The sequence below is a fragment of the Canis lupus genome, chromosome 11 (genome assembly GCF_003254725.2).
Source record: "Canis lupus dingo isolate Sandy chromosome 11, ASM325472v2, whole genome shotgun sequence".
Lineage (NCBI taxonomy): Eukaryota > Metazoa > Chordata > Mammalia > Carnivora > Canidae > Canis > Canis lupus.
Window position 1 is genome coordinate 50,372,143 of NC_064253.1, and position 24,441 is coordinate 50,396,583.

Here is a 24,441-nt window from a genome sequence, read left to right on the forward strand (position 1 = left end):
CTTTAAAGTTTTTAGAGTAAAGAATCTTATGTTTTTAGATATCTTGTAGTTTAAGGAATAGAAATTAAAGGAAATAGGCAAAAAAAAGGAGGAGGTGGAGAATAGCAGTCTTACTGACATATGAATGCAGGAAGTCAAGTTGAACCTGGTCTTACAAGTCTGAAATTAGCCAGGAAACTAAGGCTCGAATTCCCTCCATCTCTCAGGAAGCTGCGTAGCCTTTTCTTACTGCTTTTCTCTGCAGGCATGCTCCATTTTTATTCTTCTGTTTGTAGACTTGCTTTCTTGGCTTGTTTGTATAGAATGCGTAGGGTCAAAAATGGCCAATCCTGTTGTGATGCTGCATGCTACTTGATCTTTCAGTTTAAATGGCTAGCATCATATAGCTAAAGTTTTTCCATCTTTTGGCCAAAGGAGTATCTGATTGCACAGCCTAGCTTATAGGCCTATGGATTGATTCTCCCTAAGGTAGGTATTATCTGACTGGCCCATAGGGGTTAGTAGGTGTATGTGTGTGTGTAATTCTTCCAGGGCATTTAGGGTGTGGACAAGGAGGTAACATCTGCTCTTATAACTGGATATTAAATTGCTTTTTTTCTTTTTAAATATTTGAGCTGACTATATCTTGTGCTATCTTCTGTCTTCTGACTAGTATTTGATTTACCTTCAGGTTCTTTTTTTTTTTAGCTAAGGTTGAACTTCCACTGTCATTAATAACTACATATCCCTAGATAACAGAATAAGAGAATAAGCAATTCTCAAAGACCTTTAACAATATTGTTCTTAAAAAAAAAATATATATATATATATATATATATATTCTTATATTATGTAAAATGCAAACCCTTGGCTTAGTTTAGTGGGTTTTTTTTGTTTTGTTTTGTTTTTAAGATGTTTACTTATTCATGAGAGAGAGAGAGAGAGAGAGAGAGAGAGAAAGACAGAGAGGCAGGCAGAGACAGGAGAAGCAGGCTCCATGCAAGGAGCCTGGTATGGAACTCCATCCCGGGACTCCAGGATGATGCCCTGAGCCGAAGGCAGATGCTCAATCTCTGAGCCACCCAGGCGTCCCTGGCTTAGTATTTTTTTTAAAGATTTTATTTATGAGAGAGAGAGCAAGAGCGGGGGGTGGGGAGAGGGGGAAGCATGTTTCCCATTGAGCAGGGAGCCTGATTTAGGGTTCCATCCTAGGACCTTGGGATCATGACCCCAGCCAAGGGCAGATGCTTAACTGATCCTTGGCTTATTTTAAATCAGGACTTTCTTGAAGTCTGGTGCTTAAAATGTCAATGCTCTTTAGTTTTTAACTTATTTTCCACTTGTTTCATCTAAGAAAAAGTTTCCAGCAAACAAATAAATTCCTCTTTTAGTATCTGAGAAAATGCCTTGACATTCTAATTTAGGAAAAAATAAATCTGTATAATCAGATAATACTTAATAAAACTAAACCCTTTCCTTTGAAAGGCCATGCTGTCCTATTTATGACCATTGAGCTAGCTAACTTTTTTTTTTTTTTTAAGATTTTATTTATTCATGAGAGACAGAGAGAGGCAGAGACATAGGCAGAGGGAGCCTGATGTGGGACTCGATCCCAGGACCCTGGGATCATGACCTGAGCCAAAGGCAGATGCTCAACCACTAAGCCACCAGGTGCCTGAACCAGCTAACTTCTAAGGGAGGTTCGTTCATTTTGCCCTTGGTTTAATTTTTCCTAGGATATTGAAATACTTTTTCTGCTGAGTGATAGAAAAAGGTATTTTACTTTGAATTGTTTTAAAAGTTGATCTGTTACTGCTTTACAGTGTAAAGAAGTTGGTCATCATTTAATTATTGCTCCCCCTCCCCCACTGTCTTTCAAGATTTTCTCTTTATCTTTGTTTTCAGCATTGTTACTATGATGTGCCGTGGTGTGATTTTTCTGTGTATTTATCCTGCTTGAAGTTAGCTAAACTTCTTGGATCTGTGGGTTGATCTTTCATCACTTTGGGAAAATTTGCAGCCATTATTTCTCTTCACATTTCTTCTGCCCCCCTTGTTTCTTTCTTATCCTCCTGAGACTTTAACCATACATGTATTAGGCTTTTTGATATTGTCCTAAAGATCTCTTAAGGCTCCATTCCATTTTTTTTCCCCCTTTGTGTTTCAGTATGGTTAATTCCTTTTGACCTAACCTCAGTTTCTCTGATTCTTTCTTCTGCTAAGTATTTTCTGGTTATCCATATAGCCTGGTTATGAACTAGTAAAGATTTTCTTCTCTGATACTGCATTTTCATTTCTAGCATTGTTGTTTTGTCTTTTTATATTTCTCTCTCTTGTACTCATATGCGGGACGGCTGGGTGGCTCAGTGATTGAGTGTCTGCCATCTGCTCAGGTCATGATCCCGGGGTCCGAGGATTGAGTCCTGCATTGGGCTGCCTGTGGGGAGCCTGCTTCTCCCTCTCTCTACGTCTCTGCCTCTCTCTCTGTGTCTCTCATGAATTAATAAATAAAATCTTAAAAAAAATTCCTCATCTGCTCACACAAATTCATCTTTTCTATTAGATCCTATATAACATATTTATTATAGTTACTTTAAATTTTTCTGATGATTTCAATATTTTGGCTATTCCTCAATTTGGGTCTAATGACTGGTTCCTCTCTTATTGATAGATTATGTTTTCTTCTTGGTGTGTTTTATTTTTGATTGAATGCCAGACATTGTATATGAAAAAGGTGATTTTGTAGGTTAGCTGGCTTTTGTTGTTAGGGTGTGAGTAGGATTTTCTTGTGACTTCACATCCCATCCTATAGCAGATATCTGTATAGTTTTGTGTACATCTCTCTACATGTGTGTCTATTTAACTTTATGTGTTTATTATTTATTTTAGAGACATGGGCAAAGGGAGAGGAAGAGAATCTCAGGCAGACTCTTTGCTGAGTGCAGAATCCCACATTGGGGCTCCATCTCAACCCTGAGATTATTATTATTATTATTTTTTAAAAGATTTTTATTTATTCATGAGAGACATAGAGAGAGAGAGAGAGAGGGGCAGAGACAACAGGCGGAGGGAGAAGCAGACTCCATGCAGGGAGCCTGACGCGGAACTCGATCCCGGGTCTTTAGGATGAGGCCCTGGGCTGAAGGCAGCGCTAAACCGCTGAGCCACCCCGGCTGCCCACAGCCCTGAGATTATGACCTGAGCTGAAATCAAGGGTTGGATGCTTAACCAACTGAGTCACCCAGTCGCCTCTTATTTAATTTTAAAGCTGACGCGAGACGCCTGGGTTACTCAGCAGTTGGGCGTCTGCCTTTGGCTCAGGATGTGATCCTGGAGTCCTGGAATCGAGTCCCACATTGGGCTCCCTGTATGGAGCCTGCTTCTCCCTCTGCCTATGTCTCTGCCTCTCTCTCTCTCTCTCTCTCTCTCTCATGAATAAATAAATAAAATCTTAAAAGTAAAGCTGATGCAGTGGCTTTAGGTAGTGATACCCAGTCATGGAATTGTATCTTTCACTTAATTTTAAGTTTGGTCTTTACTGATGTTCTTTTTCAAAAACTTTGATTTGAATTCTCAATTTGAATTCATAGTAAAACCTGAATTACACATATTCTAGTTTCTATCCTCCATTGAGGATCCATTGCCCCTCTCCCCTGAAACTGTCACTTTGTTTCAGGAAAATATGCAGGTAACAAGATTAAAAGCACATCAGCAATTCAGAAAGAAATTCTGAAAGAAAACACAATGAAGCCTTCCCAGGATTCATCCTGAGAATATTTTATTTTCAGCCTAGTCTCTTCCATTATGGCATAAATCAAAGTGATATGCAGAACCTGACTTCAAGGAACTTCTGTAGCCACAGTCATCAGAGATGTACTTTTTTTCTTTTCCCAAACTGAACTTAAGAAAGTGGGCTCATGGGATGCCTGGGTGGCTCAGCGGTTTGGTGCTTGCCTTTGGCCCAGGGCGGGATCCTGGAGACCTGAGATCAAGTCCCACGTCGAGCTCCCTGCAAGGAGCCTGCTTCTCTCTCGCTGCCTCTCTCTCTGTATCTCTCATGAATAAATAAATAAAATTTTTTTTTTAAAAAGCAGGCTCAGATATAAAATATCTTTAAAAAAAAGGATTTTACCCATTTAGCTTTTTTTTTTAAGATTTTTATTTATTATTCATGAGAGACACACACACAGAGAGAGAGAGAGAGAGAGAGAGGCAGAGACACAGAGGGAGAAGCAGGCTCCATGCAGGGAGCCCGATGTGGGACTCGATCCTGGGACTCAGGGATCATGCCCTGGGTGGAAGGCTCAACTGCTGAGCCACCCAGGTGTCCCTAGCTATTTATTTTTAAAATATTTTAAAGTAATCCCTATAGTCAATGTGGGGCTTGAACTTAACTCTGAGATCTAGTTGCATGCTCCATCCACTGTATCCACTGAGCCACCCAGGTTCCCCTAAGAGATTTTTTTTTTTTTAAAGATTTTATTTATTTATTCATGAGACAGAGAGAGAAAGAGAGAGAGGGAGGGAGGCAGAGACACAGGCAGAGGGAGAAGCAGGCTCCATGCAGGGAGCTCGATGTGGGACTTGATCCCCGGTCTCCAGGATCAGGCCCTGGGCTGAAGGCGGCGCTAAACTGCTGAGCCACCCAGGCTGCCCGAGCTGTTTTTTTTTTTTTTTTAAGATTTATTTATTTATTCATGAGAGACATAAAGACATAGGCAGAGGTAGAAGTAGGCTTCCCACAGGGAGCGGGATGTGGGACTGGATCAGGAAGGATCCCAGGATCACTCCCTTAGGCCGAAGCCTCAACCTCTGAGCCACCCAGGTGTCCCAAAGATTTTCTTTTTATTAAGAGAGAGTGCTTGCATGCAGGTGGCAGGGTGGGGTGGAGGAGGGGCAGAGAGAGAGCGTGAGAGAGGGTCTCAGGCAGCTTCCACACCCAATGTGGAGCCCTGTGGGGGCTCAGCCTGTGGCCTGGAGATCATGACCTGATCCGAAATCAAGAATTGGATGCCTAACTGACTGAGCCACCCTCAAATATTTTTTTATCTTTTTTTTTTTTAATTTTTATTTATTTATGATAGAGAGAGAGAGAGAGAGGCAGAGACATAGGCAGAGGGAAAAGCAGGCTCCATGCACCGGGAGCCCGACGTGGGATTTGATCCTGGGTCTCCAGGATCGCTCCCTGGGCCAAAGGCAGGCGCTAAACCGCTGCGCCACCCAGGGATCCCATTTTTTTATCTTAAAATAAGGTCTACACCCAAGAGTCCCCTGCTCTACCAGCTGAGTCAGCCAGGTGCACGTAAATGCCTTTTTGCCCTTTATTCCTACCTCCTCCCCCCAATAATCACGTAACTGTTGGCTCGTTTCCTACGAACAAAGTTTAAAGGACTAAGACCAGGGAAGGCTAGAGGGTTGTGCCAGATGACCTTGGCATTGGCGTTATTAGTGAAATGAAACTGCTTTTTAAAGCAGAAACCTGTAATTGGTGTTAAGGAAGAGAAATAGCAGTTGTTTAAAGGTGTAATATTTGATCTTTCTGTCCCTAAGCCAGGGCCTACTTTGATTTATAGAATATAAGTCGTCAGTGTATACAGCACTGTCAGTTTCCTAACTGAAAGGTAGGCAAGGAAACTGAACACTCTTTGAAAGATAGTCTCATTTGGTTCAGGTATCTTAACTATATTACTTTTTTTGTGGATAGTTTCTTCCTCTGCTCCCATCACCATTCTACAATAGAGCTGTTCATTTAAGAAAATTTTGTTAGTTTATTGTGGATGAGTTTTCTTATATTTGTATATCATATATGCTTGTGTTATGGGTAAGATTTTTTCAGTATGTGTATTTGTGTGTGTGTTGTAATTAACCTGCTTTGAACATTCTGAAATGAAAGACTGAATTTTGTGATTAAATGTAAATCTTTCCAGTGCTTCTTAGAAAATGCTAGTTTCAGCTTTATCTCCATATCAAGACACTAGATAAAGTTAAAAATCTAATTTTCAGTAAAATTTGAGTACCTTTTTTCATGGAAGACAGATAAAATTTTTTTTTTACATTAGAGAGAACTTTGCTTTTAATCTCTACAATATAAAGAATTTTGTAAGTGACAGAGGGTTTTAGTTTTGTAACCAATACTTGTTTTTTGGCAAGCTGTGATGGTACCGGATATTTTGGTGGGGTGTATTTTTATGAGTAGCCTTACCATTTTAGGTAAACCATTTTGAATTGTAATAAATATTAATTGAATGTGAGTTAGCCATGGGGGGGGGGGTGAGAGTTAAATATGAAAGAAGTGTGAGACCATGTCTTTTTTATTTGTTCTTTGCTTATTGAGCATCTTATCTGCCAGATAATATGCTGAAATTGGGAGGTGTAGATATGAAACATTTCTCTCTCAAATTCTCACTCAGAGTCTCAAGGCGGAGTATAAGGAAGTTATTCATACAGAGTGGTAAGACCTGACAAGCTAGTATGAACTGGGTGTTCTGAGATTGAGAAGGGAATTCTTTTTTTTTTTTTTTTTTAAAGATTTTATTTATTCATGAGAGAGAGACAAAGACACAGGCAGAGAGAGAAGAGAAGCAGGCTCCATGCAGGGAGCCCGACATGAGACTCAATCCTGGGTCCCCAGAATCATGCCCTGGGCTGAAGGCCGCGCTAGACTGCTGAGCCACTGGCTGCCAAGAAGGGAATTCTTAAGCTCATTCTTAAAGGACTAGAAATAATCAAGTGAAAAAGGGTGGGAATATGACAGGCATTGTCATCTGAGAAAGTACTTCTAAAGATAGGACCAACTAGGAAGCTTTCTTAGAATATTAATAATTATGGTTATTTCCCAGAAAAATTGTTAAATTGTATTATTCTGTCCAAGAACATTCAAGAAAATATACCGGTGTGAGGCCCAGAAGTAATTCTTATTTTGCTAGCTATTAATAGTCAAAAAGCAGGAACTGTTTCATTGTCCTTGGTAATTCTGCCAGTAAGTTAACCCCCAAACCTGGTCCAGAAAAGAAACCATGTACAATTGGGAGTGTATAGGTAGTTAGAGACATATACAAGAGCCTCTCTTATTTTGTCTGACCCTATAAATGAGTGATAATGTCCTGGTCTTTCTGTATGATTCAGCTGTTTGGCAGAGAACCTTCAGGGAGTTAAAGCAGGTCAGTTGTAGATGTTTATGTCTCCTGGTAATCTTGTTGTGATTCCCATGCTCTTGTCTGATTTTCCTTTTTCCTTTTTTTTTTTTTTTTTAAGGTTTTATTTATTTGAGAGAGAGAGAGCAAGAGCAGGGAGGAGGGGCAGAAGGAGAGGGAGAAGCCGACTCCCTGCTGAGCAGGGAAGCCCAAGGGGCTGGTAGGATCCCAGGGCCCTCGATCATGACCTGAGCCAAGGCAGACGCTTAACTGACTGAGCCCAGGTGCCCCTAGTTTTCCTTTTTTCATAATTGCTGTTTCTTGAATATTTCCACATCTGTTACAGAATATGGTTTTAAAAAATGTAATTTTTTGTATTAATTAGAAATTATTCTTTCCAAAGTAGAGAAATCCTAGTCAAGATTGTTTTGTGGAGGTTCTATCAGTTCAGCAGTATTTATTAAGTGCCTAATATGTGTAGGTTTTGACAGTACATCAGTGAATAAAATAGACTTCAATGTTTGTCTGCAAGAAGCTTACATTCTATTGGACCAGACAATAAATATAATCTAAAAATGAATTATTTAGTATGTTAGAATGTAGTAAGTGCTATGGTAGAAAGGATAGATGGTAACATGGGAGTACTGCAGTGAGAGGTAGTAATTTAATTTTTTTAAAGATTTTATTTATTTATTCATGAAAGAGACAGAGAAGCAGAGAGAGAAGCAGGATCCTTGCAGGGAGCCCGATGCAGGACTTGATCCCTGGACCTAGAATCATGCCGTGAGCCGAAGACAGGCACTCAACCACTGAGCCACCCAAGTGCCCCCCACCCCCACCCCTTTTTTAAGAAGAACAGGTAGTAATTTTAAATATAGTGGCCAGAGTAAGTCTCATGAGAGAGTGACATTTGAGCAAAGACTTGAAGGAGGCGAAGGAATAAGTCATGTGAATATTTAAGGGGAAAAATATTACAGATAGGGGACGTAGCCATTGAAGATTTTTAAGGTGGGTTTGACCCCGTCATGGTTGAAGAACAATTACCATGAGTTAGTGCAATGAGCAAGGAGGTAAGAAAGAGTTGAGAACAGAGGGATGGTGGGCTTTGGGGAGGCCTTTTTGGCTTCTGTGAGTACTTTGGCTTTTACACTAAGTATAATTGAAAATAAACCCTAATAAGATCAAGTAGGCGCAAGTAAGATTTCCTCCACAGAAATCTAGGGTCAGGAGAAGGTAAGCAGTCAGAGGAGCAAATCTCTATAACTTCTAGTTTTAGGATAGCATAAATTAATGTTGTATCCTAGGTATAAGATTATAGCAAACAAATAATAAAGTTCTTTGCTGATATTTTCTACTTTATTTTTGATTGTAGGGACTTTCAGTTACCTTGATGATGTCCCATTTAAGATAGGAGACAAATTCAAAACACCAGCTAAAGTTGGTCTTCCTATTGGCTTCTCCTTGCCTGATTGTTTGCAGGTGGTCAGAGAAGTACAGGTAAGTGGTCATTTTTAGTTAAAGTTTAGTGCATTTAAAAATTTATTTTTATGTATTTAATTTTTTTAAAAGATTTTATTTACTTATTCTTGAGAGACACAGACAGAGAGAAGCAGACACATAGGCAGAGGGAGAAGCAGGCTCCATGCAGGAAGCCAGATGTGGGACTCGATCCCGGGACTTGAGGATCACGCCCTGAGTCAAAGGCAGATGCTCAACTGCTGAGCCACCCAGGCATCCCACATTTAAAAATTTAAAGAGGGATCCCTGGGTGGCGCAGCGGTTTGGCGCCTGCCTTTGGCCCAGGGCGCGATCCTGGAGACCCGGGATCGAATCCCACATCGGGCTCCCGGTGCATGGAGCCTGCTTCTCCCTCTGCCTGTGTCTCTGCCTCTCTCTCTCTCTCTCTCTCTCTCTGTGACTATCATAAATAAATAAAAATTAAAAAAAAAAAAAAAAAAAAAAAAAAAAAAAAATTTAAAGAGAACTTGATATATAGTAAAGTAGGGACAAAACCATTCTCCTATCTTTTATTTGTATTTCTTATGGCTGTTGCTTGGCTCACATTGTGTGTCTGTCTCTCTCTCACACACATACATACACACTTATATATGTTTATATATCTGTTATAGATCTGCAGTCTGTTAGACTATATATTCCTGGGATTCTGTGTCTTGTCTGAAACAAATCCCCACTGTCCATCTGGCTTGCATATTCACCTCTTTTCTTTCTCTTTTTTGATGTCCTTATTATCTTCTTGGTCACTCAAATTGGGAAATATATTTCTCTGCTGTGTCTCATCTTTATCGTCCAGTTCATATTTATTTATTTATTTATTTATTTATTTATTTATTTATTTATTTATTTATTATTATTTTTAACCTAGACTATTGCAGTGGCCTCTTTAATTGATCCTTTTGCTTGTGGCTTTTTTTTTTTTTGTATTTTTCATATTGTTTCTAGAATAATATTCCTAAATTAAAGTTTCAAATTGTTACATCCCTATTAAAAAAAATACTTAAACGATTCTCCAGTCCTTACTGAGTCTAGACATAAGGTTGTGGTAAAATATTTCAGTTTATCATCTCTTCCATACCTCCTATGAACCAGGTTACTACCAATTCATTGATCACACCACATGTGTTGTGTATTGTTCTATGCTTTTTCTCATGAGCTATATAACCTCCACTTGGAATGTTTTCCCTTTCTCACTGTACCAAAAGCTGTCTGCCTGTTAAAATCTGTGTATTCTTCTAGACTGTGCTTAAATGCCTTCTCCTCAATAGCTTCTTTCTTGACCCTTTCTTATTCATTCATTCATTCATTCATTTAATTTTTAAAAGATTTTATTTATTCATGAGAGACCCAGAGAGAGAGAGACAGAGACACAGGCAGAGGGAGAAGCAGGCTCCATGCAGGGAGCCCGACGGGGGAATCGATCCCGGGTCTCCAGGATCACGCTCTAGGCTGAAGGTGGCACTAAACTGCTGAGCAACCCAGGCTGCCCAATCCTTTCATCTTTAAAGCTTAGTTCTATAGAAATGTATAGAATTACTTGAAAGCAGCAAATAGCCTTATATTATGTGACTTCCTTTCTTCCCTCAGTATACATTTATTGAGTGCCTACTTTTAAGCAGTGCTCTACTAGGGCTGGAGACAGAGATAAATACCTTAATCACTGTCCTCACTGAGCTTACAGTTTAGAGAAAGAGTCATGGGAAAATAGGAAAGTATACTACCTGTAAGACACTTCTTTCTGTGATTAAAGATTTTTAAATATATGACTTTCTGGCAAAGGAGTTTTGTTTCTGGGGGATTCTCTGAGGCGCCACCATGTTACCCTAAGAAATATTTATCTTCTAGTCTGTATGCAGTGGGTAATCAAATGGGAGAAGTTCAGTTTTGTTTTTAAAAATAATAACTTTATTTAGATATAATTCACATACATTGAAATTCACCTTTTTAGGTTTCCACATAAGTGGTCTTTAGTATATTCAAAGTGTATAATATAACCATCATTACTGTGTAATTCCTGAGTAGTGTTGTCATCCCCAAAAGAAATGCAGTGCCCATTAGCATTTACTCTGTATTTCCCTCTCTGCCCCTAGCCCCTGGCAACTGCTAAATCTACTTTGTCCCTGTGGATATGGCTATTTTGGACATGTCATGTAAATGAAATAATACAATAGATAGTCTTTTGTGACTGACTCATTTCACTTACCATAATGTTTTCAAGGTTTATCCATGTTGTATGAATGAAGTATTGGTATGTCATTCCTTTTATGGATTAATGTTCCATTGTATGGATACACTACATTTGGTTTTTCCATTTATCAATTGATGGACATTTTGGTGGTTTCCACTTTTTATTATGAATAATGCTGGTATAAAAGTATGAATATAAAAAAAAAAAAGTATGAATATAGGTTTTTGTGAGGATGTATGCTTTCAATTTTCTTGGGTACATAAGTAGAATTGCCGGGTTGTCCTATGGTAACTGTTTAACCTTTCCAAAAGGGAGGAACCACTACACTGTTTTCCAAAGTGGCTGCCATTTTAGAGTCTCACCCCACAGTGCATGAGGGTTACAATTTATCCACATCCTTGCCAACTCTTCTTATCCATCTTTTTGATTATATATATCCTTGTGGGTTTTGCAATGGTCTCTTACTGTGGTTTTGGTGTGTATTTTCTTAATTATACTAATGATGTTGAACATTGTATATAATTTTGAATACTGAATTGATAACCCTTTTGTGTATGGAGAGGTTATTGGGCCAAGAGAGACACAGATTTCCCGTATAAAGTTTTACATAGTTCTGTTTATCTGGTGACTTTTTTATTGGCAATAACAAATGTCAGGAAATACCTCTCTGTGTGCAGGATACTACTTTTAAAAATAGGGTTAAAAAAACTATTTTCTTTTAATAGTTCTCCTCTTATTCAGTGTTTCATTGATTCATCCAGAAAACTTGTTTTGAATCCCATATTGTTGTGTTACTCTTTGCTGGGAATTTTCTATTTTTTTGATCAGCATAAAGCATTAATAAATGCATGGTACTGTGCTCACTATATTCATAGCACCCACTAATAAAAAAGCAGGAGATTTGAGCTCCATTCCTGTGTGGAACAGTTGAAATATTTTTGTTCTCTAATTGTATATAGTACCTTTAAACTTTGACTATCTGGGCCTCCATGGGGGATTTGGTTGTAGTATTGGTGCTGGTCTGCTTTTGTTGACAAGAGTCACACCTAGGGCTCTGGACAGATCCCTTGATGCTTCCTGTGACTTTTGTCATATTTTCCTTTTTTTTTTTTTTTAAGATTTTATTATTTTATTCATGATAGACACAGAGAGAGAGGTTGGTGGGGGGGCAGAGACATAGGCAGAGGAAGAAGTAGGCTCCATGCAGGGAGACGGATGTGGGACTTGATCCTGGTACTCCAGGATCATGCCTGGGCTGAAGGCAGGTGCCAAACCGCTGAGCCACCCAGGGATCCCCCTTTGTCATATTTTCCCTTGCATGACTGTACAGACTTGAGTTTTCAGCTAAAAATTCATCCAAGTGAGCCAGTAAAGCACACAAGTAATCCTTGCACTTAGGGCCTACAAAGCTTTCATTGAATAGTAATTGTGGTGGCCGTTAGTGTCATGGTTTAGAGCAGAATCTGGTATCACTCATTCATGAACTTGAATTGCCATGTAATAACAGTGTCGTCTTGTACATATTTCTTAGGCCCTCCAGGCCACCATATCCTCATTTATAAAATGGGGATAATTAACTTTTAAGGTTGGTATAAGGATTAAAGAAAGTAATACTTTTATAATATTTACTGTGGTTCCTGGTATGCCATAAATATTAGATGCTGCTGTTACTTATTTGTGCACTCAAACCACACTCTTATTTTTTCACTGTAATATTTCTACTGTCTTTTTCCTGTGTTCCAAGTATTCTGTATTACTTTGGTAATTAAAAGTCAATAAAGGTTTTACAAAAAAGGAAAGAAATTTCTAGTTCTTGAGTGTTAAACTTCAGGGACCTGTATTTATAGGCAGTGGGCAGTTGGTTACAGCCTTTTTTTGGTGGAAGGAGCCAGATGCAAAATTGATTTCCTCTACTGGTTAGAAGCAGCAGTCTGCTCAGTGCTGTTTTTTTCACTGTACCCATTAGTGGTAGAAAGGAAGTGCCATAATTGCCCAGGTGGCCTTTCTGGGGTTCAGCAGCTGGCTTAGGGGTATAAATGGACAACATCTTTTTCTTTTTTAAAGGTGTTGTTGTTATTTTTAATAAGGAGGCTCCATGCCCAACACGAGGCTTTGAACTCCCACCCCTTAGATCAAGAGTTGCATGCTCCACAGACTGAGCCAGCCAGCCATCTCAGGGGCTGAACAGACTTTGATGTGTGCATTTCCAGGCTTCTCTTGTGTTGTTTGAAGCTGAAAAGCTTGGGAATGACCAAAGTTTCTTGTGCTCTAAAATTCTTGTCTGTGCATGTAGGCTTCTTTCCTGCCCATCCCCCTCTTGTCTCTTTAGCCTTGAATGTGCATATAGACATTATTTATGTCTATGTTCACTTTAGAGTGAACACCAGGTTTTGTTTCTCCTCTCCAAGGTGAATTTTTTTTTTAAAAGATTTTATTTATTTATTCATGGGAGACACAGAGAGAGAGAGAGAAAGGCAGAGACACAGGCAGAGGGAGAAGCAGGCTCCGTGCAGGGAGCCCGACATGGGACTGGATCCTCGGTCTCCAGGATCAGGCCCTGGGCTGAAGGTGGCGCCAAACCGCTGAGCCACCTGGGCTGTCCAAATTTTGTTTTTTGTAAATGGTGTATTTTTTTTTCAATGTCCAAATGAAATTTTTGTAAATTGTGATATAGGTGAAGGTATGGTTAAGGAAGCAACAACCATGAAGTGAATCCTTATGCAGTTTGCACTGTAAAATCCTACTTCGAATCTAGACATCTAGATATCTTAGTAAGTACTTTTCCTGTATTTAGAGTATAATCTGTTCATTATAATTTAATAGATAGTAGTTTAAGAACATAGAATCTAGTTATACTGCCTGGGTTCACATCCAGGCTCTACCACTTACCAGCTTTATGACCTTGGGCATGGCTCTTGTAAATTGAGGGTAACAACAGTACCCACTTTAAAGGGTTGTTGAAAAGATCCAGAGAGTTTTGTTGAAAAGATCCAGAGAGTTAATACAAAAAAGTGTTTAGAATCTTTTCTGGTACCTGGTAAGTGCTTCTTAAATATTAGGGGCTCTTGTTATTATTGAGCACAGGCTCTGTCTCCAGCATTGTGCTAGATAATAGAGACCCTGAGAGGATCTAAAGCCCAGTGGCTGCCTGCAAGAGGCTTGTGATATTGCTGGGGGGAAGTGTTTAGAAAAAAATTAAAGATTAAATAAATGTACATGTGGTCACTTTTGCTTGACATCACCTAATAGACACACATGCTATGTAGGATTTCAGAGGAAGGGACAAGGCCATCAGGAAAGCTTTATAGGTGGCTGCCGAGCTCTGCTTATCTACCAGTGAAGAATTCTAGGAAGAGAAGTGGCCTGAGGGGAGGGAAGAGAAGCAAGGCAAGTGGTTGTCAAGGTACTTTTGGCCTGGTATGTATGATTAGTTCATTTCTGGAAGTAATCTGGGAGTGTAGTTTGATTAAACCATATAAGGAGCTTAGAAAGCCTTGGTCTTCCTGACTGGGGATCATCTCATACACCGTAAATGCTGCCTTGCCAAGGTTCTGTTGTGCTGGTGTGAGGAAGAATTCGCTGGAAGAATTGAGTCGGTGAGGGACAACCACCTGGGTTCACACCTCCTTTCTGTGCTGTGTCTTTGCAGTATGACTTCTCCTTGGAAAAGAAAACTATTGAGTGGGCTGAAGATATTAAGAAAATCCAAGAAGCCCAGCGGGAAGCAGAACGCAAGGCTGAGGAAGTAGAAGCTAAAGTGAATTCTAAGAGTGGCCCAGAGGGTGACAGCAAAATGAGCTTCTCCAAGACTCACAGTACAGCCACAAAGCCACCTCCTATTAACCCCATCCTTGCCAGCTTACAGCACAACAGCATCCTCACCCCGACTCGGGTTAGCAGCAGTGCCATGAAACAGAAAGTTCTCAGCCCACCCCACACAAAGGCAGATTTCAATCCTGCTGACTTTGAGTGTGAAGAAGACCCATTTGATAATCTGGAGTTAAAAACTATTGATGAGAAGGAAGAGCTGAGAAACATTCTGGTAGGAACCACTGGACCCATTATGGCTCAGTTATTAGACAATAATTTGCCCAGAGACGGCTCTGGATCTGTGTTACAGGATGAGGAGGTCCTGGCATCCCTGGAGCGGGCAACCTTGGATATCAAGCCTCTTCACAAACCTAATGGCTTTATAACCTTACCACAGTTGGGCAACTGTGAAAAGATGTCTCTGTCTTCTAAAGTGTCCCTCCCCCCCATTCCTGCAGTAAGCAATATCAAATCTCTGTCCTTCCCCAAACTTGACTCTGATGACAGCAATCAGAAGACAGCCAAGCTGGCAAGCACTTTCCATAGCACATCCTGCCTCCGCAATGGCACCTTCCGGAATTCCCTGAAGCCTTCCACCCAAAGCAGTGCCAGTGAGCTCAATGGGCATCATACTCTTGGGCTTTCAGCTTTGAACTTGGACAGTGGCACAGAGGTGCCAACCCTGAATCCCTCAGATCTGATCTCCCAGATGCCTTCCCTCTCTGTCTTGTCTGTGTGCACAGAAGAATCATCACCTCCAAATACAGGTCCCACGGTAAGCCTTTTAAATCCCTCTGATTTAGAGCTCTAAAGATTTCTAAATTCTGGGTAGCATTTGCTACCTCACATTCTTCTTTTCAAAATTTAGGGCAAAATGGGGACATGGCTTTATTGACCTTGTTTATGTATGTTCTGGTTATTTTCCTGAGGACAAAGGACTGTTAGCTTTGCACCTAGCCTGGTTATGTTTGCTTGTTTTCCTACCTGAATCTTTTTGGTCTTTCCTTTAAAAAGATAAATGTATATTATGTGTTAATGGATTAGTCTTTCTGCCTAATCACTTTGTTCTTTTCTCTGCTGCCTTTGTTTTTAAAGGCTTTCTTTGTAATTTTTTATCTACTTTTTCCTACTTTATTTGTTTTTTGAAGGTTGCTTGGCACTCCTCATTATATCTTCTCTGCTTTCTGCTCTCCCATCTTATTCTGCCCTGAAGGTTGGTTCTTGTGTGTACAATGATTTACCTGTGTTTTTCATCAGAACATGTGGTGCCTTAGTAGCTGGGAGGTCATTTGTATTGGAAGTCTGAGCAAAAGTAGAAATTTGTCACTTTTTTAAACTTGCAGATATTAATTCTACAATTCCTTTTTTGGCTCACTATTAAGAATTGTGCAGTTTTCTCCAAAGAGAGGGAGAAGAGAAGGTTGGAATTTGAGTTAGTGTTGAAAGATGGATAACAAAAATTGAACTTGTTATTACCCTGAAGAAAATCTGATTTTGGCACACAAAAAGGTTGCAGGTGCAGTGTGGTTCCTTTATTTGTCATAAAATGTAGTCTTAGCTCCTGATGTGGTTTCAGCAGCACAGAACAGTATGTTACTGCATTCTAGAATAGAAATCATAAAAGTCCAGGAACTTTTTGCTATACCAGTTCACAGATTTTTAACGTGATGGCATATCAAGAGACCATTTAGAGCCAGAGAGGAGCCTGATTGTATTGGTGGGATATCTGTCAGAGACCTTGATAAGCCGATAGAAAGATGAGCCTTGGCCTACTTTAAAGTAAGTGCAAAGTCCCAAGAGTAGCATTCTTGGTAAGTAATTGTCTCTCTGTGTGAGTGCTTGCATTGTCAAAGAGCTCTCTGCTGTTTATAAACTTTTGTAGACCTTGGCCTAGATAAACTTGACTGTGCAGAACACTCTGTGTTATCTCTTAGTAATGTACTTCACCCTCCTACTTCCTGGTCAGTAGGATACTCTTCATGACTCATTGTATGGTTTAGAGAAATCAAAAGCACTCTGGGGAAGATCCTCAGCCTCAAATCTCCTTTAAAATTACAGTGACCATTAAGAGGCCAAAGCTGATGAACTAATCAAACCAGAACACCTGTCACTCTGATCTGATTGTGGAGTTTCTTTTGGGTCCATTCATTTCAGGGTAAGGTGCGGGGGGGTTGGTTTCTTGCTGGCTTGGGGACTTTCTGTCTTCAAGGGGCAAATAGAGCTGAAGTTCTGGTGGTTTTTTTTTTTTTTTTTTTTTCTGGTGTTTTTCTAAGAAAGTCATGACCCTTATCCCCAAGAAGCAAAGCCTGGTTTTCTTCTATCTGTCTTAGTCTCTGAGGCTCATACTGAGAACCTTTCCCAGTGAACAAAGCACTTCTCTTCAGGATAGTTTGTGACTGCAGGGTGAGCGGAGTGGAGTGGTGGTCAACTGGGCTGCATACACCCTTTATGAAGGAACTCTGAGGGAAGTGGTCCTGGAGTTTGGTTCTTGTTCGCTGTTTCAGGCCCAATGTGTGGGTCTCACTCTTCAGATTCTGATTTTATGTTTTACTGTTTATATAAACTAGTGTTAGAAGTTAAGAAGTCCATGTGATCATTTTGAGAAGCATCATCTTGTAATGTGCCCTTCTGAGACCAGCATAGAATTGCTAGCCTGTCTTTTCCCACTACATGTCAGCCTTTTGTGGGCCTTGCTCTGCTTATTGGTTAGGCTCATTTTGCTATTGGGTTCTCTTTCTCCAGATATGGAAACATTCCTTACTCTTCCACAGTTGTTTCAGCAAAATACTTCCGCTCTTTCCTTATACCTCTGAGTTATGTATTTACTAATTTTAAATAAGCATTACAATAGTGCCAGTTTGCTTTGAAAGTATATTTTAAATAATTTTTGACATATAGACTCTCAGCTTTTAGGTGTTCAGATCTGTTTATCTTTTCTTCTGTTACCATTGATTTAATTCTTACAAGGCCTCTATCTCTAGATTTTTAAAATGAAATTTTTTTATCAAAGTAATACAAGCACATTGGAATCATCACATTTACTTCTTAAAAAAGATTTTATTTATTTGAGAGAGAACATGAGAATGAACAGGGGGAGTAGCAGAAGAGTGGAGAGGGAGGGGAAAGAATCTCGAGAAGACTCATCACTGAGTGCAGAGCCCCAACCTCGACACAGGGCTCAATCTCACAATCCTGAGATCATGACCTGAGCTGAAACCAAGAGTCAGATGCTTAACCAGCTGAGCCACTCAGGCTCATTTATTTGTTTTAAAAATTTTATGTATTTAAGTAATCTCTGCACTCAGTGTGGGACTTGAAGTCATGACCCCAAGATCAAGAGTCGCATGCTCTTCTGACTGAGCTAGCCAGGTGCCCAATTGAGTCATATTTAAAAGGCCCATATTGGGCTCCTTGCTCAGGAGGGAGGCTCCCTGCTCAGAAGCAGAGTTCGCTTCTCGCTCTCCCTCTCCTTCTCCCTCTCCCTTTCACTTGTGCTTGATCTCTCGCTCACCCTCAAATAAATGAATAAAATCTTTAACCCTCCCCTTTTTAAAAAAGATTATTTTAGAGAGAGTGAGTGAGTGGGGAGAGGAAGATTCCCACTCTGTGCTGAGCACAGAGCCTGATGTGGGGCTCCATTTCACGACCTGAGATCAGGACCTGAGCTGAAACCAAGAATTAATTGGTCACTTAACACCTGCGCCACCCAGATGCCCTTAAACTTTTTTTTCTTTAAGATTTTATTTATTCATGAGAGAGAGAGGGAGAAGCAGGCTCCATGCAGGGAGTCTGACGTGGGACTCGATCTGGCGTCTCCAGGATCAGGCCCTAGGCCGGAGGTGGCGCTAAACCGCTAAGCCACCGGTGCTGCCCGCCCTTAAACTTTTTTTAATGAAGTATAAACTCCCCTGATTTTTAGCATTCCTGTGCTTTTCTGTGTTCTTCCACTTTAGAGTGCACCACCCTGCCATAGCTTTTGAGATCTTCCATTTCTGGAGATTTTTACATTTATTCATGGTGTGCCATGCTTTGTTCATTGATTATGCTTGGCTCTCCTGGATCCTTTCAAACAGGCTGTGAGATGTGGGATGCCTGGGTGGCTCAGCAGTTGAGTGCCTGTCTTCTGCTCAGGGCATGATCCCAGGGTCCAGGATCAAGTCCCGCATTGGGCTCCTTGCAAGAAGTCTGTTTCTCTCTTTGCGTCTCCCATGAATAAACAAAATCTTAAAAAAAAATTTAAAATCTGAGATGTTTTTCATATTTTGTTTTTTCCTTTTCTGGAATTCCTGTAACTGGATGTTGGACCTCCTTGACTGTTATAATTTGCTATCCTTTTCTATATTATTTCCTATCTCTGTCTTACTTTAAGAGAATTTAAAAATTTTTCATTTTTTAAAGTCATCTCTAAAGTTTGATGCTCAAACTCCTGACCCCAAGATTAAGAGTCACATGCTCTACTGACTTAGCCAGGTGCCCCCTCTTTATGTTTTACTTTCTAGATATATCCTTGACTATCATAATTTTTTTTTTTAATCTCAGCCTTTTTTTCTTTTCTTTTTTTTTTTAATTCATGAGAGACAGAGGCAGAGACATAGGTAGAGGGAGAAGCAGGCTTCCTGTGGGGATCCCGATACAGGACTTGATCCCAGGAACCCTGAGCCAAAGGCAGATGCTCAACCACTGAGCCACTCAGGCATCCCAAATTTCAGCCTTTAAAAAAAATTTTTTTTTATTCATTTATTCATGAGAGACACACACAGAGAGGCAGGGACACAGGCAGAGGGAGAAGCAGGCTCCATGCAGGGAACCCGCAGGACTCAGTCCTGGGACTCTAGGATCACATCCCCAGGCCGAAGGCAGCGCTAAACCGCTGAGTCACCTGGGCTGTCCTTCTCTTTCTCTAGATTAAATTTCAGCCTTTTAAATAAAATTTTACTCTATCATATTTTAAATTTCCAACTGCTTTGTTTTTTCCCTCTTTTGGTTTGGTGTCTCTGGCTTTGTGTTCACATTTAAAAGTGAGGCACTTAAAAAAATTAACGATGCAGGGACTGTATGTGTTGGGGTGTGTTTGCCAATTATTAAGCTTTCCTGTAGGTTGGTTAGTAGGCTTTGGGGGACTGCAAAATGTCAACACAGAACATTTTGAGAGCTTACAGTTGCACCTGAGAATTCTCCTTGAGGGTTAAGGAAGGCTGGGGAAGGGTAGTGTGTAGACTTTTAATTAAATCTCCTTTTGGTTTTTACACCTTACTCTGCCATGCGCTGTGCTGTGCCTTGTGTCCTTATTTTAGTCCTAGAGACTGAACCTACCTCCTGAAGAGGATTGGGGGAGAGGAGGACGTGCCTAAGGGTTTTATTGCTCTGATCACTTGCTTTGTGCCCTTGCTTTATTCCAACAGTACCTGCTCCTCCCAAATGCTGAAGCGCAGCCCTCTCAGGAGTTTGAGGAGCTAATGAACTGACTCTCCTTTCTCCCACGTATTTATAACTTCATTGCTTCTGCTTAATTACCATAGCTCCATTAGCATTCCAAGTTCTAAAATTTCATTGAAATATATTGTCCACTGCTGTTCCCTCTTTCTTTGACCTTAAATATTAATAGTTTTGTTTTATTATTTCAGTGGGCTTTGGGGAAGGAGAATCAGGGTCACTTTGCTGTGTTAAATTCTCTCTTTGAAATCCTAATAGACCTCCATTTATTCTACAACTGATGAGTAGGGCCCTGTGAATGCCAAGCCTAAAGCTAGGCCCTGGGAATTCAGAAATACATGTGACATGGTAACTAACCCCTGGGAGTTCACATTAACATACTGTGACGTGGTGAGTACTGTGTCTGCAAGATGAACAAACCCTATTTGGCTGTTGGTATTCTCAAGTCCAGGTAGACTCTGCCCCTGAAGAGGCTGGTGTGATCCAGTCGCTGTCCTTGTTGTGACTCTTAGGAGTTAATGACTGAGCCCTTTGACTGGGCTGCCAGGGGTGCTGTGTGTGAGGTAGGGAGGGGGAGACAATGGGCTTTGAGGCCTGTAGTCTTGACTTTTCCCAGCTGACTTAGAAGAAAGTATCTGGTCATAGCTATATCATTTTGAGTGTCTTTCTGAGACCAGGAGTCTGTGCTGCTTGCCCACCCCCACTCCCCACAAAGGAAGTAAAATTCTGTTGAAAGAAATGCTTTTCCTGGTTCTTGGGAGCTAGGACAAACTGTAAATAAAACAGCTGTGACCTTGTTCATGTTGGTTTGGTCCTTTGGCCTGAGAATGAGGGGCCTTCAGGCCTTGGGTCTGAGTCATTATCAGAAGTGGTGGGCGGAGTCATGGGATTCTACCCACCAATCAAACTGAGGTTAATAGGGTCCGATGGCAGGGAGCAGCTGCCTACGGCTGCCTACGGGGCAGTCGAGGCAGGGTCCTGGAGTCACATTTCCTTCCTTGAAGGCCCCGCCTGGTGTGACTAATAGTCCCTCAGTCTTGGCTCTGTAGTATGGCAGCTGTGGCAGGGAACCGGATCCTTGTAGCTCATGGTGTGGGGCAGAGGTGGAGTGCCCTCGAAGCCCTGAGCCCCTGAGCCGGCCATGCAGGGGAACGTGCGGCACGTGCAGTCTCTGCCCAGCCCAGGGATAGGAGCAGGAATAGACACATTGTTGGGAGAGAGTCAGCCCCAGAGTTAGGGTTGTCTGAGGTGAATGATCTTTTTAGGACTCTGACATACAACAGCCTGAGAAACGGATAATGGAGCCCTGGAGAGAAATCATAGCAGCCGTCTTGCCATTAGTCCCATGGGCAGCCTCAGAACTTCTCTCATTCAAGCCCAAGGGATTTGAACACATGTTGCTCTTGTGGTATTTTCTCATTCTGGGATGAGCCCAGAGGGCAGTCACAATTTCAAGTGTCTTCCCAGTTTTTTTCCCTTGTGTGGTGTTACCTTACTGTTCTCCAGGATGTCTGGCCAGCAACCTGGCTCTTTCTTGCAGGCAGACTGTTTAGGAGTTTAATTAGTGTCAGAAATGGCAAGCCCCTGGACTGGGCTACTTCAGTGACCTGTCTTCTGGGACCTCAGTCTTCTTTCTTCCTGCCTGATCCTCTTGTTTCTCCACCACCAGGTCACACCTCCTAATTTCTCAATGTCACAAGTGCCCAATGCTCCCAGCTGTCCCCAGGCCTATTCAGAACTGCAAACACTGTCCCCCAGTGAGCGGCAGTGTGTGGAGACAGTGGTCAACATGGGCTACTCATATGAGTGTGTCCTGAGAGCCATGAAGAAGAAAGGAGAGAATATTGAGCAGGTGAGTGGTTGGTTGGCTGGTTGGTGATGGTGGGATCAGCCTGGAGAGAGGTCCTAGAACAGTGTCCTGCTTGTATCCTAGAGCCCTATCACACTCAGCCCCAGCGTTGTGAGTTGGCATGACTCGGCAATTTGTCCGGGGAAACTCACGCCCTCAGCATAGTGCTTCTACTTAAGGGGCTGCTCTGGGACCTAGGCTGGAGAAAAGCCCTGGGAGTATTTGAGCCATTGGACTGTTCTCTACCCCTCCTGAGAGGGCACACTAGGCTTGAGGTATGGTCAGATGTCTCCTAGAAACGTTTATCTTGTCATAGCTGCCCCAGAGTGTTCCAAAATAGGGTACTGGAGTCCTAAACCTTGGGGCCATTTCTGACGTGGCCTTTTTGTTAGAATATCCTGCCCAGGCTGTGGAGTTGACATTATGGGAGACGGGAGTCAGTTGTGACAGGAATTCCTTTGAAAAATGACTGCTCGTGTTTAGAAGGGTGTGCCTACCTATTCAGCAAATAGTCACTGAGGTCCTGTTGTGTTAGATGCGGTTCACAGTAGAAAATCAAGTCCTATCCAGAATCTAATAGCGAGGTGGGGAGCAGACATCACACTTGCTGGCTTGTGTAAGACTCTTGGGAAGCACCGAAAAGAGTGGTAATAGATCCTCAAACCTCCTTTTCTTTTCTTAAGATTCTCGACTATCTCTTTGCACACGGACAGCTCTGTGAAAAGGGCTTCGACCCTCTTTTAGTGGAAGAAGCTCTGGAAATGCACCAGTGTTCAGAGGAAAAGGTAGGACCTTTTGTGTTTTATAGGAACCCTCTGGAAAGGAGGGACAAAGTAGTTTTCCTCTGGCCAAGAACCCTCTTTCCCTACCAGTGACTGCAGACAGAAGTAGTCAGAATGCATTTTCTCTCAAGTGTCCAGATAGGCATTCAGCTAGTTTGGGTTGTTACGTTTGACGAAGCACTGGGTTGAAGACTGTCTAGAGTCCCAGGGAAAGGAAAGGGAAGGGAAAATGGAAATGACCTGGGCAAAAAGCTAGACTTTTGGATGACTGGGGAGATCTATAGTCTCTTTGCCTAGCCTGCTCTCTGGAGAGCAGCTGTTTCTGGGTTCAGTATCCTGCCTTGGTGTGAGTATGGATTTTGGTTAGTGGGACCCATGAGTCAGCAGAATTTGGAACTGGGCATAGTTTCTGAAGGATGAGTTATACCATCAACTAGTCTGCCTTGGCTTCCTCCACAGCCACCCTCTGCTTGCTGGGAGACCTCAGAGAGACTCAGGAGGCTTTGGCAAAAGATGCAGATTCCTCCCAAGCAGCCCCCTATATGGACATTCCTCCACCCTGCTTTGTGCCCAGACCCCTTTCTTCAATCTTTATTTTCTTCTATCCCTTAGATGATGGAGTTTCTTCAGTTAATGAGCAAATTTAAGGAAATGGGCTTTGAACTGAAAGACATTAAGGAAGTTCTGCTACTACACAACAATGACCAGGACAATGCTCTCGAAGACCTCATGGCTCGGGCAGGAGCCAGCTGAGACCAGGCTGCATAGGCCCTGCCATGGAACCACCCCTGCAGGAGGCGCTGAGGAGCCCACGTGTAGGGAAGGAGAGGGGGGCACACTTCCCGATTTTCTTTTGGGGGTGGAAGGTCAGGTGTGGAGACTGTGCTTGCCAGTCTCTGAGCTGGGGAAAAAGTAGGAAAGATTGGGGCATGTGAATGCCTCTAGCACTGCCCTGGCTCCTTCCATATTAAACATGTTTGTATTTTGAGAAGTGTCCTTCCCACCTCGGCCCTCCAGAGAAACCCTCCCTGGTCCTTCTGGAGTCTGTACGTCCTCAGCTGAAACCTGGCTCAGCTGCCAAAAGGAGGCAGGGAGAAGGGGTGGGAGGGCCAGACTCAGTGCTGCTTTAGGGCTAGATGCTTCCCTCCCCTGCCCCGGTGGACTGAACTCTTAATCCAAGTTGAGTGCAATTGAAAGGTTCTTCCAGGGTTTTTTTTTTTTTTTTTTTTCTTAACAAAGTCTCTTAGTGTTAACACTGGTTCTGCAACGTCTCTGAGGTGCAAAGAATGCCCTTTCCATGTGGGGCGCTGAGTTTGCCTCTTTTGCCAGGCAGTTACCATGCTTCCCTGCCCCAGCCTGTTTCTTTTGGCTTGATTTGGACCACAGTCTTCTGCTACCCAGGATTTTAGAGCCCCCTGCTCTAGAAACTGTCGTCAGTTTAAGAAATCATTGGCTCCTTCCCAGCACAGAGTGGGGGAGAAACAGGCTGCAGTACAGTAGCCCAGCACTAGCTCCACCTCGGTTCTCCTTGGAGAACGGCCTCTCCCCCCAGCCCCCTGCTCTAGGATGACACGAGTAACACCTAGTCATAGAAATCAGTCTCTTTCATTTGTTTTATATTCTGTTGTACATCATTAAAGATCTAAATACAAAGGATATACAGTCTTGATGAATCTAAAGTAATTTGCTAACTATTTTGATTCTTCAGAAAACTACTAATAAAAATCTAAAAGGTATGTCCTGCTGTGATAA

The 24,441-nt window shown here is 41.7% G+C and overlaps 1 protein-coding gene across 5 annotated transcripts in view; it reads left to right on the forward strand.

Annotated features, from left to right (window-relative positions):
• Nucleotides 1-24,425, forward strand: part of UBAP1 (ubiquitin associated protein 1) — an 85,120-nt gene extending 60,695 nt beyond the window's left edge. For 3 of the 5 annotated variants that reach the window (XM_049091872.1, XM_035697121.2, XM_025432389.3), the window contains 4 exons: nucleotides 14,465-15,400; nucleotides 21,728-21,910; nucleotides 22,591-22,692; nucleotides 23,302-24,425. In XM_049091872.1, the coding sequence (XP_048947829.1) occupies nucleotides 14,465-15,400; nucleotides 21,728-21,910; nucleotides 22,591-22,692; nucleotides 23,302-23,442 (1,362 nt within the window). In that variant the 3' untranslated portion in view covers nucleotides 23,443-24,425. Of the gene's footprint in view, nucleotides 1-8,484; nucleotides 8,610-13,489; nucleotides 13,587-14,464; nucleotides 15,401-21,727; nucleotides 21,911-22,590; nucleotides 22,693-23,301 lie in introns of those variants that run through there. The other 2 variants (XM_035697122.2, XM_025432388.3) reach the window with 2 other exon arrangements.
• The last annotated feature ends 16 nt before the right edge of the window (nucleotides 24,426-24,441 follow it).